General features: G+C 37.3%; 1 protein-coding gene across 1 annotated transcript in view; it reads left to right on the forward strand.

Moving 5' to 3' along the window:
• The window catches only part of Slc9a7 (solute carrier family 9 member A7), a 143,189-nt gene that overhangs the window by 99,848 nt on the left and 22,783 nt on the right, over nucleotides 1–20,558 (forward strand). Inside the window, exons 12-14 of the mRNA XM_046420183.2 lie at nucleotides 1,287–1,440; nucleotides 11,008–11,067; nucleotides 18,377–18,440. Coding sequence (XP_046276139.1) covers nucleotides 1,287–1,440; nucleotides 11,008–11,067; nucleotides 18,377–18,440 — 278 coding nt within the window. The remainder of the gene's footprint in view (nucleotides 1–1,286; nucleotides 1,441–11,007; nucleotides 11,068–18,376; nucleotides 18,441–20,558) is intronic.

Genomic DNA, 20,558 nt, shown 5'->3' on the forward strand with positions numbered 1-20,558 from the left:
AGTATCTTTATTTATTTTTATGTGGTGCTGAGGATTGAACCCAGTGCCTCACATAAGCGAGGCAGGTGCTCTACCACTGAGCTACAGCCCCAGCCCCAACTTTTCTATTTTTTAATGTAACTTTTATTGAGTCACTCCTTTGTGAATTGTAGTGAAGGTCTCATATTAATTGTGAAATTATTGGGAAAGGGGAAATTTATAAACAGATACGATATGTCTAACTTTTCCTTCTCTTGTATAATGTACACATTGTCTTGTACTTGGTAAGTAAGAATTATACTAGATAGGTACTAAAGACTGTGAATTTTGTCTTTACCATAAAACAAATTATGAGCATGGTATGGGAACAGAACAGAGGAGCTTGGAAAGTAAACTCTAAAACATGAAAATGTTGGTTAATCTTAATGTACCTCAAGGATCAACAAAGTACAGCTCCAGGGCTAAATCTGGCTGTTGATAATTATATAAACCTGTTTTTATATACCCCACCAGTTCAGAATCCCTTTTATAGATGAATATTTACAATCTATTTGAGGACAGGGAACAGTAACTTTGAAACCCAATTAATCAAAATATCCCTCTGCAAAGAATTCTATTCTTTTCATTAGTAGACCTGCATTACAACAAAGTGTACTCAATTGTTCTTATCATATTGTTAATTTTAATCAATAATAATTTGTGGCAACCTGTTTTCTATCTTTTATATAAATACCTATATAACATCCTTGATTTGGGCTCTTGGTCCACCAAACCTGAAGTATTTAATGTCTGGCCCTTTAAAGAAAGAGTTGGCAACCCCTGATATAAGTCAGGCTATATTTTCACTTCTCTGCATGGCTTCCCCCTTTGCTAAGGAAATGCTGCACTATTTTCCACTAATGTACATTTGACATATTCAGAGCTAGCATGTGTTTTAAGTTTATGTTGACTGGGTAGTGTTATGATCACAGACTAAGAGAATGTGTGTTATTAACATTTATTTATACTTCTTTTTACTTTTGGTTACTAGCAGGAAAATTATTTAGACAATAAGTGTGTCAGTATCCTAAAATGTGCTGTACAAATTGGTGTAGTATTTTTCTCATTGTATTTGGCAATTTTGCAAAAGATAACTTCAAAGAGGAGACAGCCATATACATTTCAGGTTTTTCTTTCTAAGTAAAACAACTTGGCCCCCAAAGCACAAATGGCTGGAGTTTATTACCCACAAGTGGCAGTACTGGATTTTGAGGAGACATTGCCAGTTGTCTTTATCACTAAGAGATCTTCCTCTTTGGTCCCTTCAGGCCTCAGGGGAGCCATGGCCTTTGCATTGGCCATCCGCGACACAGCATCCTATGCTCGCCAGATGATGTTCACAACCACCCTCCTTATTGTCTTCTTCACCGTCTGGATCATTGGCGGAGGCACAACCCCCATGTTGTCATGGCTTAATATAAGGTCAGTTTGGAACCAAGGCCAGTTTTATATCTAAATATGTCAGTTTCCACTGTTCTTGAGAATGTTCAGTGTGCCTTGCAGGTTGTATGCCACAGCTTAGTTCATGAAGGTTTTTAGTCTTTTGTTTTGGAGGGGGATTAAATTAAGTTTGGAGTAATGGGGATTTCCAACAGAAACAAAAAATGTTGTCATTAAAACTTTTGTCAGTACAAACACAGAGAATTAGAATCACCCAGATTCTGCTAGAGCAGTGATATCAGGGCACAAATTTAGAGTGTTAAAACTGCAGGAAAGAGAATAGACCTGTAGCCTCTGACAGTCTTCAGTATTTCATGTCCCTTTGCAATGAAATCTGAAGGATAAGCTCATCAGCCAGAAATAGAATTAGAGTTTTGTTTTAGCATGAGATTGTATGCTGTGTCTCTTCTTGCTTGAGTGCACAAAAGGTTGACATTTCCTGTGTAACTCTCATTTGTTGCAGCTGTTTGTCAGTAAAGAGGAACACTGACCTGAGTTTGGTTTTCTAATAGCATTTGAACTCCAAACTGTGTTTGCAAGCTCCAACACCAGCATTGGAACATTTCCAGAGACCCACAGCTTAACTTGGACTCTGGTTTAAGACAAGCCCCTCTTGCCTTTGAAACTCAGTTTTTCTCAATGTTAAATGAAGGCACTCTGCCACATTACCTCTAGGGCCCTTCTGCTCCAAGTGTTGCAGTTTCAGATCTGCAGGGAATGCCATGATGGTGATGGGAACCAAGAGATAATTGTGTACTAAGATGTGAGGAATCATTCTGTGAAAAGCCACCAGGTGGCAATGTTTTTCCTTTCTCTGCTGGCTTTTAATTTGCATTACCTTCTCCAGATGTAAAATGTGCAGGATCTGCAGTGCATACATAGCTTGGAGGAGAAAAAATGAACAAAGATCTTCCAGCCATCCTTAGAGTGAGGGGAAAAAAGTAGAACTTGAAAGAATAGCCTCTTCTACCTGAGGCTTTTGTATTGATGGCAGGTAGGGATTCCTGGGCTTGAGCACTGCCAGCTACCATTTCTGGGTTAGGGTGTCTCCACTTGCAGATAAAGGTGGGAGCTTATCATTGATAGTTATAATCATCATTAACATTTGTGTTGCAGGTATTGTTTTAGATATCATGCATGTACTAAGATAATTCTCATAACATTCCTGTAAGGGAGATATACTATTATTTCTATATTATTGGGGAAACTGAGATGCAGAGCAACAACTTGCCCAAGGTCACAGAGCTTTAAGTGGATGAAATAGGATTTGAACTCAGGCAGTCTTACCAGAGTCCACACGCTTAAACACTGTGTTGTACGTCCTGTTAAAAGGGTTGCTGTGCTAACGACTACTTTGATGTCATGAAATTTGGAATGGTTAGAATTTCAACTTCCTGACATGAATCTCAAGGGTTGGATGAAGTAAAATAATCCATTCTGGGGAACATAAACCTGAGGAAGAAAATTTACAGTCTTGTGGTTTTAAACTTGAGACATAAGATAGTACCATCTTTGGGTTGGGGCTGTGGCTCAGAGGTAGAGCGCTCACCTACCATGCATGAGGCACTGGGTTTGATCCTCAGCACCACATAAAAATAAAATAAAGATATTGTGTCTACCTATAACTAAAAAATAAATATTATAAAAAAGATAGTACCATCTTTGTTTTGTGTAGCAGGATGAGGGTAAGAAAGGGGGATTGGTTCTGCACACAGTTTAGAACCTTTACCTTAGGTCATCTCTGAGATTATTTCTTGTTCCTGTTTGTCTGATCACCCAGTAAGTGCCCTGGATGCTCAGAGCCTGATTAAATCATATTTGATTTTCTAAGTCTTTTTCTATTTCCACCCCCATCCAAACATATGCAGGACCAAATAATTTTCTACAGAGTAGAGAGTTGATTTGTTTGTATTTTTCATGACCCTTTTCAAAAAGTGGGCCATTAAAATAATCCTAGCCAGAGCTGAGAACATGAGCAGCTTTCCCTCAGCTACACAAACTGTAGGGAAGGGAAGGATGTTGAACTAGGCTAGAAATGGGTAGGAAGGAGGTAGCAAGAATTGCTACTGAGCGAGCAACAAACAGTATTTGCTCTAGGAGTCATTTTCTGACATCTTACTGTGTACTAGGTGCTATTTTCTAAATGCTTTCTGTATATAGTTGGCCCTCATTTTTGTAGGTTTCAATGAACTATGGATTGAGAAATTTTGGGAAATATTGTTTCTGTACTGAACAGGTGCAGACTCTTTTCTTGTCATTATTTCCTAAATATATAGTATGACAACAATTTACATAGCATTTGAATTATATTTGGTATCATAAATAATCTAGAGATAATTTAACCTATCTGGAAAGGTGTGCATAGGTTTTATGCAAATAAGGTGTTCTTTCCTGTGAGGGACTTAAGCATCTGAAGATTTTGTTATCCAAGAGTGTCCAGGAACCAATCCCCTGTGGATACTGAGGAATGACTGTATTATGTTAACGTCTTTAATAATGCAATTATGTATTTATAAATATACACTTTTATTCTGGTGTTGTGTATATTCTTTGAATGAGGAAACCAATACATAAAGAGGTTAGGTAGCCTGGCTTTGGTCTCATAGTTACGTGATGACAGGTCAAGGTCTTATGCAACTCTGAAGCCTGTGCTCTTATTTAGTCTTCTAGAATACCTGGGTAAAGCAACAGATTCCGATTTTGTGGGGCCTAGAGCTTTTATACAATTTAGGGAGCTCCTTTACATTGCTCATACAAAATCAGGTATAAGGTGAATATTTGCTGAAAATATATAAAGGTGAATTTTGCTGAATAGAATGAGAAATAACTTATAGTATGTTTCAAAGTTTTCAAAAGTTAATAATAAATATAAATATCAGAGTCCAGAAAAATAATAGAACGTTTTATTTATTAGCTGCCTGACAGCTGTACAAGTTGAGCATCCCTAATCTGAAAATCCAAAATCATAAATACTCCAAAATCCAAAACATTTTGAGCACTGTGACTCTCAAAAACATTCAGATTTTAGAGCATTTTACATTTCATAATTTGAGGTTAAGGATACTCAACTAGTAAAGTCTATGCAAAATTTGAAAATCCAAAAACTCTAAACACTTCTGGTCCTAAGCATTTCAGATAATACTAATACAGATAACGTGTAATACTTTTTTCCTACTTTTTAAAATCTGCCTACTTTTTGATCCCCTCTTCATATAATAATTTTATAATATATACAGAGAGAATAGAAATATAAATCAGTCTTTTCTCTCAAGCATAGGTGGTCAAAATTTGCTATTATTTGTAATTTGTATTTTAGAAAGCATTCTTTAAGCTTTATTACTTTTTATTGGTAATGTCACGTAAAATTTTGAAATTGTCAAATTCAGGAAAACCTCAATCAAAATTTTCTCATATGTGAGCCAGAAGATTTGAGGGCATAAAATTTTTATGCAGCATCATTTTTAAAAACCGTATTATATTTTGAAATATTTACAGATTCACAGGACATTGCAAAAATAGAGCCAAGAGATGCCATGTGTGTTTCACCCATTATTTTTCTGTTCATTACATCTTGTATACCTATGGTACAATATCTCAGTAGGAGCTGGCATGGGTTCAATGTGTGTGTGGTTGTATGCCTACTTTTTAAAATTCATATTTGATTTTCTAAAGACTATCTTTACATACCTTCTTTGGTAAAATATCTGTTCAATGTTTATCACATCTAGGCTCACATAAGCATCATCTGCACTCAAGATACAGAACTTTTCCATCAGCATGAAGATGTCCCTAGTTTCACCCTGTATTTCATATCCACCACCATCCATAACACCTGGCAACCTCTAATTTGTTCTTCATCTTCAACCTCTAATTTGTTCTTTTGTCATTTGAGAACATTATATAAATGGAAACATACAGTATATAATCTTTTGAGATTGACTTTTTTTTCCTACTCAGCCTAATGCCCTGCAGAGGTTGTCTCATGTATGAATGGTTTATTCCTTTTTATTGCTGAAGTCCATGGTATGGATATACCATACTTTGTTTAACCATTCACCCCTTAAAGGAAATTTGTGTACTTTCTGATTTTATGGCTATCATAAATAAAACTACTGTGAATATTTGTGTATAGGTTTTTGCATTGGCATGGTTTTCCTATCTCCGAGATACATGTACAGGAGTATGACTGCTAGGTCAGACAGTAAATGTGTGTTTAAATTTCTAAGAGCCAGGCGTGGTGGTGCACACCTATAACCCAGCAGCTTGGGAGGCTGAGACAGGAGGATTGCAAGTTCAAAGCCAGCCTCAGCAATGGCAAGGTGCTAAGCAACTCAGTGAGACCCTGTCTCTAAATAAAATACAAATGGGGCTGGGGATGTGGCTCGGTGGTTCAGTGCCCCTAAGTTCAATCCCTAGTACCAACAACAACAACAAAAAATTTCTAAGAAATTGCCAAACAATTTTCCAGTGTGGCTGTACCATTTTATATCCCCACCAGCAGTATACAAGAGATCCAGTTTCTTAGCATCCTTGCCAACACTTGGTATTGCCACTATTTTTCATTACATCTATTCTAATAAGTTTGTGGGGATAGGTCATTGTGATCTTAATTTGCATTTCTCTTCTCATGGCTAGTGATGTTGAACATCTCTTCATGTGTTTATTTTCCATAAACATACCTTCTTTGGTAAAATATCTGTTCAATATTCAAGTTTTTTGTCCATTTTTAATTGGATTATTTATTTTTTATTGATTTTTGATAATTCTTCATTCTAGATGCTAGACTTTTGTCAGGTATATGGTTTCTAAATATTTTCTCCCAGACTGTAGTTTGTCTTGTTGTCCCTTTAATAGAGTTTTAGAGCAGAAGTTTTAATTTTGATGATGTATAATCTTTTTTTTTCTTTTACAAATCATGCATTTCGTGTCATATCTGAGGACTCTTGACCAAACCCTAAGTCCTGAAGGTTTTCTTCTGTGTTATTTCCTTAAAGTTTTTTTTAGTTGTGTGGTTTAATAAAATGACTCAAAGTTACTTTTTTGTAAAAGAAGTGAGGTTAGGTTGAAATATTATTTTCTTTACCCATGACTACCCAGTTGTTCCAGTATGATTTATTAGAAAGACTATCTTTACTCTTTTATTTTACTTCTTTGTCAGAAATCAATTGTCTATGTGCATTGGTGCCATTTATGTTCTGCTCCATTGATTTCTGGGTCTGTTCTTCCTATAATACCTTGCTGTTTTGAGAACTATAGTTAATACAGTAAGCCTTGACATTAGGTAGAGAAATTCTGCCCACTTTCTTATTATTCTTTTTTTAGAATTGTTATAGTTATTCTAGTTCTTTTGCACATGAATTTTAGAATGAGCTTGTCTGTATCAAAAAATCTTTCTGGGACTTTTCTTAGGAATTACATTAAACCTATATATGCCAATTTGGGGAGATTGATATCTTCATTACGTTGTGTCTTTCAATCCATGAACATAGTACGTTTCTAAATTTACTTTGACCTTCTTGGATTTCTGTCATTAGTATTTTGTATTTTCCACTGTACAAGGCCTTTACATGTTTTGTTAGGTTTTTGTATCCTTGATGAATTTACTTATCAGTTCTAGGAATACTTTTCTTTTTTTTTTTTTTTTCATAGAGTCTTTGAGATATTCTACGTAGACCATCTTGTCACTTGCAAGTAAAGACACTTTATTTCATCTTTTCCAACCAGTGTGTCTTTTCTTTTCTTGCCTTATTGCTCTAGTTGACTTTCTATACCATATTTATTAACTATATTTATTATCTTGTTCCTGATCTTAAGAGGGAACATTCAGTCTTTCCCCACTAAGTGTATTGCATTAATTATAAGATTTTTTTTTTTTGTAGATTTTCATGAGGAAATTCCTATCTCCTTTTTGGTTTCTGAGAGTCTTTGCAATTAATAGGTGTTGAATTTTGTTACTTTTCCTGAATCAGTTGAGATGATTTTTCTTATTTAATCTATTACTATGGTGAATTACATTGATAATTCTCAAATATTGAACCAGTATTGCTTCTCTGAAATAAATCTCACTTGTTTGTGGTACATTGCTTTACATTGTACTACATTCTGTAAGCAAATATTTTGTTAAGAATTTTTATTTCTATATTCATGAGGGACATTGATCTGTAGTTCCCTTTTTTATACTTCCTTTATCTGGTTTTGGTGTTAGGGTAATATGATTTCACAAAGTAAGTTGGGGCATGTTCCATACTCTTATAGAATTGGTATTATTATTATTTTTTTGAATGTTGGGTAGAAATCAAATCTCTAGTGAAATCATTTAGACATGGAGGCTTCTTTTCCAGGAATTTTTAGATTGTGTAGTTATAGGGCTATTCAGATTATATATTTCAAACTGCATTTTGGTGGATTGTGAAATTAGTCCATTTTTTTCTGATTTGTCATGTTTGTCTTATTCATAATATCATTCCCTTATTATCCTTTTGATCTCTTTGGGGTTTACACTGATATCCTCTGATTTATTCCTGATACTTTATGATATTTCATTCCTTTAATGTATACTTTCTCTCTTTTTTGTCAGTCTTGCTAGAGGTTTATTGATTTATTGATCTTTTCAAAGAACCAACTATTTATTTCATTGATTTTTCTGTATTCTTTTTCTAATTTCCATTTAATTGATATTTGTTCCTGTCTTTATTATTTCCTTCCTTTTGTCCAACTCTACCCGTATAGCATAATGAAGCAAAGTGTGCCACCGTTGAAAAATACAGTATCGATTGGTTAATTGCATTTTCTAGATGTGTATAAATAGTGTTTGTGTAAATGTAGAAACTGGCATTTACAGAGATTACATCAAAAGAAATTCCCTTCAAAATAGGGTAATGAGACTCATTGGTTTCTTTGGCTTCTGATGTTACTTGATGGCCATGAATCATTTTTGTAACCCAGGTTCTTATTTTAAATTGATTCAGAAACCCCCTAATGTTCAGTGTGGTGTTTTGACCCCTGTGAACTCAGTAGGATTAGTACCCACTTGTTCCTTATTTCTCCAGCCTGCTGAAAGAGGCCCTGATTAACTGTTAAGTAACTGTTCAGAAGTTGGAAGCTCAGAGTAGGTCTTGGAATTCCATCAGAAATAATTAGGATATGGCCTTGATTCTTACCTATGGCTAAATTCAAGTCTCTGTATAAATGAATACAACTACAAATCCAAAGCCAGGTCACTGCTTTCTATAAGTCCAACTTATATGTTTTAAAAACTGATGTTTTACGATTAATATTTTAAAACATAATGGCAGAATGCTCCAATTTTTTTCTGGTAATCCATAAACTACATAATATTTTTCTTAGTCTCTTGAGTAGGTGTTGTTATTCACAATTTTGGCAATTTAGACAAATAATTGATGAGCCTTATTACATTGTGATGGCATAGTGGCTATCCTCTTAGATTTCCTAGCCTCAAGTGACACAAGTGAAGTGATAGAGATGTTGGGGTGGGATGGGGTGATAGAGTTGATGGGGTGGGGAGGTGATAGAGAGATGATGGGTTAAAGTGGACCTTTGTATCCTAAGGGCAATAATGTAATCATCCAAGAACAAGTAAGAACACTGGCATAATCCTGTTAGACTAAGAACTTTTGGTAAAGAACTTTGCAAGATAATGTGAGGAATAAAGGTAGGAAGGAGCTCTGAGCTTTTTATGTATAGCATTTGTTAATGGATATTTTTAGAATTTACAGATGCAACCTTGTACTCAAAGACAGTGTCCTATAAGGGGAAGAGCTGAGGTTCTGGGGTCCAACTACCTGTGTTGGAGTCTTGCCTCCACCATTTTTATCTTTGTGACCTTGGGCAATTTATTTCATCTCTAACCCTTGTTTCCTCAACAAATTTTAAATAGGGACAATCATAGCATGATGATAAAAGTAATTATGTAGATGTGATGAAGAATTCTTTCATTAGGGGATGGGGATATGACAGTGGTAGAATGCTTGCCTAATGTGTGCAGGGCCCTGGGTTCAATCCCAGAACTTAAAAAAAAAAGACAAAAATTATCTCATTAAATGTGCCATTTGACACATGGTAAGTACTTAGCATATTTTAGCTGTTATGTTTTCCGATGTTACTGTTATTACAATTACTCACATAGCAATGAATCTTACATTAAATAAATCCTGGCTTGTTTTTCTGGTATTTGTTATATTTCTTAATGCTATAGTAATATAGAGTGGTTCAAGTCACATTTTGAACATGTAATAATAGAAAGATATACCTTAAGAAGTATCATGTTGTTACTTGCATATTTCAGGAAACGTAAGTAGCATGAGTATGTGGGCATTGCTGGGCACAGTGTTTCTCAACCATTTTTTCATTGTTTCTCTCCCTAAAGAGCCTTAAAATTTTTTCTTCCCGATTATTTCCTCCAATAAAATGTTAATGCCACAGATCTGCTGTATATCTGTTTCTGTACTATAGCCCTTGGATGGCCACAAACCATTATACTATCTAAGATTTTTTTGTTCCACAAGAACCAATTTTCATATCCACAGGAACAACATCACCCCCATTGAGAATACATGATTTAGTGCAGTGGTTTTTAACTCAGGGCAATTTTGCCACCCAGGAGACATTTGTGAACATCTGGAGACATTTATGGCTGCCACAATGTGGAGTGGGTTGTAGGGTCTGCTATTGTGGGTAGAAGCTAAGGATACTCCAGTGTACAGGAGGATGGTTCCCCACAACAGAGAATTATCTAGTCCCAAATGTCAATAGTGTTGAGTTTGACAAACCCTCTCTAATTTATATGATAGTCAAATTTAATGCACTCTGAATATCCCAGAAATCAATAAGGAAGTCACTGTGAAAGTGGACCATGTCAAGTCAAAGGCCACAAGGAAAAGGGAATTGCAGAAGTGGGGTTTCTGACCTTCAGGTTGAAACTGTGGGCATTGTGGTTTGCTTATCTAGAATAAAGGGTCATCTGTATCTTTTTAAGTATTGTTATTCTTATCCAATAATAAAATGGTTTTTGTTCTGTCAAATATGTGTAAAAATATGTTTAAATGCTTTCAAATATGTGTTTAGTAATGATTAACTGTTTTCTATTTTTGGTATGGGCATATCTTTCTTTATGAAATAGATGAATGCCTGGAAAACTGTATAAATTCATTTTGTATAAGATATATTTAATTCCTCTGGCATTATTACATTATATTTCAAGAGACTTAACTTCATTCTTAGTTGGTTCTTATTTGACCTGGCTTCTAACATTGTTGATTTAAATTTAAATTTAGCAGCTCCTCTGCCTCTCTCTGGGTTTTAGAGAATGGGGACAATTTAAGAGGGATATGTAGCTTAGTAGTAGAGTGCATGCTTAGCATGTAAGAAGCCCTGAGTTCAATCCCTAGCAATAAAAACAAGAAGGGTATGGATTTATATAGAAAGTGAGATGGCCTATTCTTTCATGCACATGGTCCAGGTCATATGTCCAGAACTCATGGCACCCCTGTTATCCCTATCACACTCACATTCCCTTCTTCTGCTGCCCAGAGTTGGTGTGGAGGAGCCCTCCGAAGAGGACCAGAACGAACACCGCTGGCAATACTTCAGGTGATACAAGGGCATCCTCAGAAAACAATTAACTGGGCCTGGCTTTTTTCCTTTCTAACCTCAAATATTTCTCTTTATGCTGATCGTTTCTTTTAGCCAAGGGGCTGGAAGTTAAGTTAATTCTAATCATTCTTTCCACCCTTTCTCTGGATTGATTGATTGTGTCTCAGTATTGCTGGGATTCTTTCCCCTTTCCCCACATTTTGGACAGTGTATTGTCGACATGAAAGCCTGAGTTGGCAGGTGTCTCCTTTTGGTACATCTGAATTTAGTGTTAAGAACAGCTCATTTTCAGTGACACAGATACTTTTTCTGTAACATCCTGCTTATGATCTACTAAATAAGGTTTGTGACTCATATAGGGTACTAGAATTTCCTATTTCAATCGTGAGTGAAGCGTGACTTCTTTCATCCTAACTAAATACACACGTTCTTGTGTTTTTTAGAGTATGTATTTGTGTGCTTATACCTTCTCATGGTGATTCAGAAGGTATGAAGAATATTTTTTAAACAAAATGATAAATATCCCTCTAAATGCAATTTGTTTCTCAGTATCCATTCAAGTTTATGATATAATTATGCTTAAGGGTGGTGATGTAGGAACAAACAGAATACAAACTTTAATGTTTCTTCTTTCCTTTCTTTAGCTCTAACTGGTATGTTTTCTTCCTGATCTGATTCTCAGTGCTGGTAGATAGATAAAATGCAAAATATGCTTGAACTCTGTTCTTGGCATTGTAAAAATATTTTACTTCCTGGAGGCAGTGGTAAAAGCAGCAGTACCATGATTCTTGGGATATCATGTCTGAGATATACACTGTAATGACATGCATGAAGTTAACTGTAATCGTTAAGCTCACTGGGTTCTACTATTAAAGACACACACACACACACACACACACACACACAAGTTCATTTTTGGATACCTCACTTTAGGTACCATATAAGTTACAGATGAAACTCTTTCCTTTGGCACATCCTACATTTCTTTTGAGACACGGTCTCACTACATTGCTGAATCTGGTATTGAACTTGGGATCCTCCTGCCTCAGCCTCCTGAGTCACTGGGATTACTGGTGTGCACAACCACACCTGGCTGAAACATACCATCTTTAAGAAGGAAGTATAAGTTATTACACCTGGGACACGAGGGAATCCAGATTATGACCTGATGTTCAAGGTTTTATATGAAGGTGTGTCTGATCTTCAAATTGTGGTACAACTCAGTGGGGGAGCACATGCATAGGGTACTGGCACCACCTCCAAAATTTAAATTAAAAAAATTAAAGTAGAATACTTCTAAAGCTTCTGAGATTTCAAGACATTTTGTCTGTTAACCAGAATGAACAAATTATTATACCAGAAGGAAGTTATTAATTTTTGGTATTTATTCATTCCAGAATGAGCACATCAGTTTGATTGCTTTATTTTCTCTTTGGTGTAGGATTTCCACATTTGTCTAATTCTTAATGCAAGTAAGTATAATTCAGTTTATTCTGGAAGAAAAGACTGTTATGTGTGCTCCAGTGAGCTCAGCCTACATGTATCAGGGGAATGCTACAATATTATATAATAAAGCAGAACAAAAAGTTCCATGTTTATATAATGTCCTAGGTCAAAAAAGCCTTGCATCAGGTCAGGAGAGAAAATATATATTATGAAGTCACCTGAAACTAGGAATTTCAGAAAGTTAGGGGACCCTGACAAGTCTTCTGAGGCTTTAAAACTGAGATTAAAATCATCTATCTGGTCTTTCTTGCTGCCTAGCACCACACCAAACACCCTGGCCCATTGCTTTACCTCCTGTTCCCAGAGGCCAGTTTGGTTCTGGGCTTTGCCCCAAGGGTGGGGCCTTATGTAGGGAGTCTCAGGGTCCTGTGTCATCCTTGGGGATTGGTCCAAAGGGCCCTCAAGCCTGCCAGAAGAGTAATTATGAAATCACCCTAAAGTAAACAGCATTGAATGGAGAAAGAAATTGTAGAAGGATGATATTTGTGTCTCATAGCCCATGTTCTATTTTCTTTGGGACATTTAAAAGCAGTAGCAATCTGGGAAGCAGGTCTTTGTTTTCTTTCTTAGAATTTTCATATTAAGCACTTATACCAGAAGTAGGGACCTCCAGGAGACCCCAAGTACCTTCCCTGGTTACTCTGTCTGTGGGAGGGCCCAGGAGATCGATCCTTTCAGGTTCTATGCTGTCAAGAGTTTTAGGCTGTAATTCAGGTTATATGTGGTTGATAGCAAGTGGCTGCAGTGAAGGTTGGAACTTCCATGGCAGAAAAATGATAAAAATAAGGAAAAAGCACATTGGGTAAGACAGTCCTTGGAACTACAGTTTTCCAGGGGGTATATACAACCAGAGCTGAAGATGGCTATATTGGTTGGAGTTTAATTAACTATCTCAGTTAACTAGCATTTTTTTCCCTTTTCCTTCACATTTAAGAGAAAAGGAATCTCAACAAAACATTCCAGAATTTACTGGAAAACGTTTAAATTACATAATTACTGGAATCTCTATTTGTCTGTTTACTATATTTACCTATTATTTAGCACCCTGTGCTCATGAATCCTTATAATTTGTGGTTTTTAGATCCTGAAATAATATGAGCTCATGAATCATATTAGTAGATTGAATTAGAAAGGAAAATAGACTGATGTGTTTTTGAAACATTTTCACCAAGGATAATTAAGTATTCTTTTTTTTAATTGTGAAAAAAATTTAAATCTAAAAAAAAGAAAAGAATAAAACAACGAATACCTACATACTAACCTGAATTTACCACTTAAGATTTTTATCATTTCAAAAGGTCATTTGTGTGTCCCCCCTTACTCTCACCTGTTCCAAAATACCTCAAAATACATTGCAGACATCATGACTTTCCATCCCTAAATACTTTAAAGTGTATCTCCTAGAAATCCAGTCTACTATATGACCATAATAGTTCTTTTACACCTAAGAAAAGTAACTTGAATTTTACACACACAGAGACACACACATCCAGGATCCAATTACAGCTTACTTTGTCATGTCTGTTTAGTTTATTTTAATCTAGAACAAACCCCCCGATTTTTGGTCTCTTATGATATTGATTTTTTTAAACCATTCATGGTAATAATCCCACAATCTGGATTTTTCTGATGTTTTCACATGACTAGAGATGAATAATCATTCTTGTTAAAAGACTGTAAAGGTTATACTATACATTTCTTGTTGCATCCTATCAAGTGGCACATGTTGTCAGGCTTCCTCTTAAGTGATGTCACAGTTGATCACTTGGTTAAGGTAGTGACCCCAGTCTCTCTACTATCAAGGTACCATTTTTTTTCTTGTTAATGAAAAAGTAATTTGTAGAATGATCTTTTAACATCATATAAAAGGCCAGACTCCCTACAACATTTACTCAGTGGTAAAATCATTCACTAATGATCCTTGATTAAAAGAGTGATTATACTGTGGGTGGAAAAATGGAGATTTTCTAATTCTGTCATTCCTTTCACTTTGCTGCTGCTGCTACTACTACTACTACTACTACTGATACTGGGGATTGAACTTAGGAGTGCTGGGTTCAGTCGGGGCATACCACTGAGCTACATCCCCAGCCCATATTTTTTTTTTTATTTTGAGACATGGCCTTGCAAAGATTTTGAGGCTGGTCTTGAACTTGTGATCCTCCTGCCTCAGCCTCCTGAGTCACTGGGATTATGGGCATGCACCACTACATCTGGCTATTATCCTTTCACTTTGTAAGATGATGATCCCAATAAAGAAGAATATTATAGTATTTTAAATTTTATATACTGACAAAGTAAGGAATCTCTCCAATAAGTAGTCAGTTCAAGAAAAATTTTACTTAATATTTATACTACTTGGGGTTGTGTCATCACAGGAGCCTGGTATTATCCTTGATAATAGGAATTTGGGTGTTAGTGAGCAAGCAAAAAGTTAGCAGACAGTTGTTGCTTTTTTAGTTAAAAAATGTGATAGTGGAGAGACATGGCTAGAATTAGTTCATTCTGGAATCTGCACAAGTCCAACTTAGTAGCCACTAGTTACAGATGACTATTTAAATTTTAATTAATTGAACTAACATGTAAAATGCAGTTCCTCAGTTATACTAGTTCTATTCCAAGTGCTCAATGGTCACACACATGTGGCTGGTGGTTACCATATTAGCATAGGGATAGGACACTTCCATCACTGCTGAAAGTTCTGTTGGGCAGTGTAGATCTAGAACAATTCTTAGGTTTCCCCAGAACATAATGGTGAAGTTCACAGGTTTTGAATGAGATCAAGGAGACCTTAACTTCATGAATTCATCAAGTTTTGCAGTGTTTTGTGCTTTGATTTAGAATTCTGTCCTGACTAAATGGGCCCAGGATAAATGGATGCTTCTAGGACTTGAATGAAAATGGTCCAAGCCTAAACTTTATATAAGCAATTCTTGTTAAACAGATTTATTTTAGTTCTGGTTAAACAGATTTTATTTTAGAAGAGATGAGCTGAAAGAATTGAGAAGGCTAAATTTCACTTGGTAGCTTTTTCTGTATTTGACTTTATTTTCTTTGTTATAATACAAGACACACTGACGTCTTTTTGCCCTGTCCATAGGCCTCCTATTTCATCTGTATTGATAAAGTCAATTTTGTAACTGGTAGTGACATGGAAGACACATAAAAAGCTAATATACCACTTTCAAAATTCACAGCGCAAAAGGTAGAGATTGGTAGTAACGCATCCGAACTACTATATTCTTGGTCACACTGCCCTTCACACCCTTCAGCAGCTTATCTGTGGTTAGGCTAAGGGCAGATGTGTCACCTGGAATTCTGGTAGGCTGACTGAGAGATGCTTGGCAAGTGCTTGGCCCTTCTGAGTATGCACCTGGGAGCTCATCTTAAGTAAATTAGTCTGGCATTAAATGGCTTTGCACTGCTATAGAATCTACAAAATGAAGGCTAATATTGGATTCCTAGCTGTTGACCTTGTACATTGCTAACAAAACCATTATATAGAGGATTTTTATTTCTGAAATATACATCAAGAGACTAAAAACTGATGAGGATTAAAGATCACAGTTAGGAATTCAATGTGTGACCTCTCTTTTGGTCACTTTTATACATTGGACACTTGGTGTGCACTAGAACTCTGGTGTGTTACTTTCATGGGCAGCCCTTGGCCTCCTGGATTGCATGGCTTTCAGGTCAAAAGATCTCCATGAGATTTATTGTTCATACATTCCCCAGACAATGTCCAGTGGCAAGGACCACTGCCTGGAAGTAGCCTCTATCATGTAGCAAAGTCCATCTAATTCAATACAAAGATCTCATCAAACCCCAGGCCATGGCAAAGAAATCTAGTGTGAAGCCCACTATAGGCTTTTAACTAATTGCTTAGAACATTACCTGGCAGAGTACGATTTTTGTAAATACTGAATGTATGAATGCACCTTATGGTTTTAAACATTGCCTTCAGCACAAGATGAGGTAACTGTTCCCTTTTCTTTTCTAACACCCTTCCCAGGGGTATGCACCTCAGGTGAGTGCTACACAAGCCCAGAATAAGACAGACTAGAGATTGGCTTTGAGAGGCAAGGCACTTTTGTGTTGACTTCTTACATACACTCCCATTTCTATATAGTCTCCTATCTTAGAAAAGATCCTGGGTGCCATGGGAGTGAGGGAGAAGAGAAAGAGGAAGAAAAGTAAATGCTTGCACATGGGGCTTTGTGCATCCCCTGCCTGCTCATTAGAGTCAATGCCCTGGTAGCAGACAGCAGAGACAATCCTGCCAAACCCACTCACACCTCCCTTCTAGCACAAAGCTGACCTAATCTACTAAAAACTTCACCTTTGGTTTACCTTTTATACACAGTCCATTCTTTGTGACACTGGAAGGAGTGAAGGGAGATAGAGAATTTTCTTGTTATCTCTGTTTTCTCTTCCTTGTTCCATATTATCTATGTCATCAGTATCACAGTTCTGTGCCTCAGAATGAGGAAGGTGCGTACAGCAATAGTTGGTATGTGACTTAAGCCAAGACAACAGTTCCTCCATGCTTTTCTGGAATTTGTTCTAAGTGGATTTTGTCACTATGCCTTTTCTTTCTATCTTCAGTTGTTGCTTTTAGTTGTGTGAGTTCTAAAGATCATCTTTGGTGCAGGAGAGTTTGGGATCACTGGGAAAGCAAATCGAGATTCTAGGTAATAATACTGTTAAAGAAAGCATTATTCTGATACTTGTTAAAAGGGTAAGCAGACTTTATTCAGGACCATCACAGTTGGTGTAGGAACCATGATGGGGTTTGACAGTAGAAGGAAAAAGCTAGGGCTCAAAAGATAGACCATTACAAAGAGGAAACATCAAGGTAAGAGGGATTCTGGCTAAACTGACCTGATAGGATTCTTGCTGAAGTCGGGCCAAGATGATCAGTCATCAGCCAGGGTTTGGTAGAGGATGGAGAACCCCATCAGATATTTCAGGGGATCAAATATCAAGGATGGGGATTCTGGCTAAACCAACTCAGGAAAACTCTTGCTAAAATTAGGTGATGCAAAGACAGACACAAAAGCTCAAAAGTCAGGGAGAATTCGGGAAAAGGATTCAGAAGAGCCTGACTCAAATTTGGTCAAGGAAAGACTCCGTCAGTATGCATGCTGATGTAGTTGGGGGAAGTGTACTGATTGCTACTTAATTTGAACACATCCAAAAATAGTAAAGAAACTGTAGGGGGCTAGGGATATAGCTCAGAGAGAGTGCTTGCCTCGCATGCACAAAGCCCTGGGTTCAATCCTCAACACCACAACGACGACAAAAAAAAAAAAAAAAAAAAAGAAACGAAACTGTAGTAAAATGTTACTGGGAGAATCTCATGATGGTGGCTGTATAGATACTCTAAGTTCCTTTAACACTTCCAAGTGTATCTGAAAAAAATTTGTAACAGAATGTTAAGGACATCAAAGCTGGTCAGAGCGGAAGTGTGGAGGCAGTCAAGAGGAAGGGACCCACATTTAGGTAATGGGGACTGCCTGTTGCAGGAAGGCAGATGGATAGTTAGCAGCATGTGCCATTTTCCAGGGGGCTTGCTAATGCCATATAAGCACAGAGGATTGATTGTCCTCCAACCCTCTAGGACATGATGTGGTCTGTGGCTTGACTTCTGCATGACAGCCTTCCTCTCCTTGTAGCTAACAACTCCTTCTGTTTTGGGAAGATGGTCAACCTTGTGGCTACTTTTCAGCCAACATAACTGCCATGGGCCAAGCTAATGTTTTCTGTTTTTGTCCTTGTCTTCCTCCCTGGTGACTTTTAGAGTTGGTGTTGACCCAGATCAAGACCCACCACCCAACAATGACAGCTTTCAAGTCTTACAAGGGGTAAGTAACATGAAATGCTTCTTTACAGGGAAGACATAATTTAAAGTAGCTAAAATTCAGTGAGTATTTGCTACATACTAGACATTGTACCTGGACTCCCTCATTGTCATCTTGACATTGACCTTTTGACATAGTTCCCCCATTGGAGGCTGAAGGGTGAGCACTTAAAAAGTGGTTTTAAGTTAGAATTAAAAAGTGGTTTGTTTTGTATGTGAAACAGGCCAGGAGTTAGCTAGATAATGAAGATTTTCAGAGATTTCATCTTGACAGTTGCAGACCAGTCAAAACATCCTCAGCTGTTCTACTGTTTCCTGTTGTTCCTATCTTTGTACTGAAGCACCTGTAAAAGGAAATTAATGAAATGATTTGGTTGGTTTTATGTAGCAGAACTTGCTGTACATCTCTCATAAGACCTCCATGCTAGAAACACTGGGCTTGAAATGAGACTTAGTAAAAAATTTACTGTTGCTTTTCCATGGAAATATTTGAGAAACAGCAGGTCCTAAGTGCTAAGGGTTCTGGCATTTGGTCCATGCACTAACAGCTAAAATAGCTACCCTCACAGGCAGGGTGAGCCTGAACAGGTTAACTCAGTGTTCCTCTCAACTCCTAGAAGACCCTTTGGCTGTGAGCACTGCACATTTGGCCCTGTGAATGGACTGGCAGTGACTTCTGCTACACTTCTGATGGCACCCCATTTGTCACACTGGAGCTATGTCACAGCTTCCCCCAACCTCCTTCTTCCAAATATCACACACAGTCAGGAAGAAGGGCCTACAAAGTCAGTCCTGCTGACCTTTTGAAAACTGTCAAGATTGCTGTCAGACTGGGAAAAACAGGCGAACTTTAGGCTTGGTTCCCCAGGAAACCCTCTGCTAAATGACTCATGCCCTTGTGCAGAAAGGGCCTTATTTCTTCAAATCCTTTTGGCCTGACCCTCTCTTTCCAGTGAGGCACTAACAGGACTGGGAGTGCTCAGTGATCATGAGAAACAGGGAAACAGAAATAAATGGGCTTGTCATGTTTGGGTGAAACCCTGGGTGCTTGCAGTTTCCCCTGAAATAGATCCAGGTCCTGTGCTCAGTGTTGTCATGAAACTGAGATCAGAGGTAGGGAAAGTCCAGATGTTTGTCCCTCACTAGAAAAGAAAAGGCAGTTTTCTCTAAAGGAGCATCCTAAAAACAACAAAGAAATGGAGAGTGATATTTGATAGGAAAGCATTTCTTAGAATAAGGACAATTTTCCTCACTGGTTCTAGAAGCTCAAGGTTATAAACAGAGTCATGGCTACAGAGCTACAGACCATTAGTTCATGTGGGAGAAGGAAAGGAGCCATTGGCTGGAACTTCTGGCTCTATGTGAGGGAAGCATAAGAATATTGTAGGCAGACTTCAGCATTGTGTCCCTGGCAAGTTTGACTCATTAGAACAAAACAAGACCAAAACGTAGTTGCTTTGTTTGTCCAGAGGTCTTGGTGACTTTGCAACCAAAACAAAAACAAGCCCAGCTGGAAGCAAGCTGCCTGGGCCAGGATGGCCTCTCACCCCATTAAAAGGGGGGACTTTTCATGCCAGATCAGACACAGCTGAGATTTCTGTTGGCCGGACATACAAACACATCATTCACTTCCTTCCCTGTGTTTCCAGAAGAGCACTCATTGATGGAGCGGCAAAGGGAATGGGTTTATTATGTCAGCAGGACCAGCACACAAGCTGGATATTATGGAATGTGGAGGAAAGGAAACCCGAGTTTCTGAGTGTGTGTGCATGTGTGTGTGAGTATGTTGTGAGAACTATAGAACTTAGATGTTTATATTTGCATCGACATAGGACTTGGTAATCAAGTTTGTTTCTGGCTCCTCCTCCTAGTTTTCCTACAGGCTGAAATCTGATACCCAGTCACCTAAATCTTTAACTTCAAACAGTTGCTGAAGTGACTTTCCTCAAATTACTGCTCTCTGACTACTCCCCTAGTTTTTTTTTTTTTTTTAATTTTTAGCTGTAGATGGACACAATATCTTTATTTCATTTTTTTATGTGGTGCTAGGAATCGAACCCAGTGCTACACACATGCTAGGCAAGCGCTCTACCACTGAGCCACAACTCCAGCCACTAGTTTT

This window comes from Marmota monax, unplaced genomic scaffold, assembly GCF_021218885.2.
Source record: "Marmota monax isolate L192 unplaced genomic scaffold, Marmota_monax_Labrador192_F-V1.1 WCK01_AAM20220418_F8-fsc00225, whole genome shotgun sequence".
NCBI lineage: Eukaryota > Metazoa > Chordata > Mammalia > Rodentia > Sciuridae > Marmota > Marmota monax.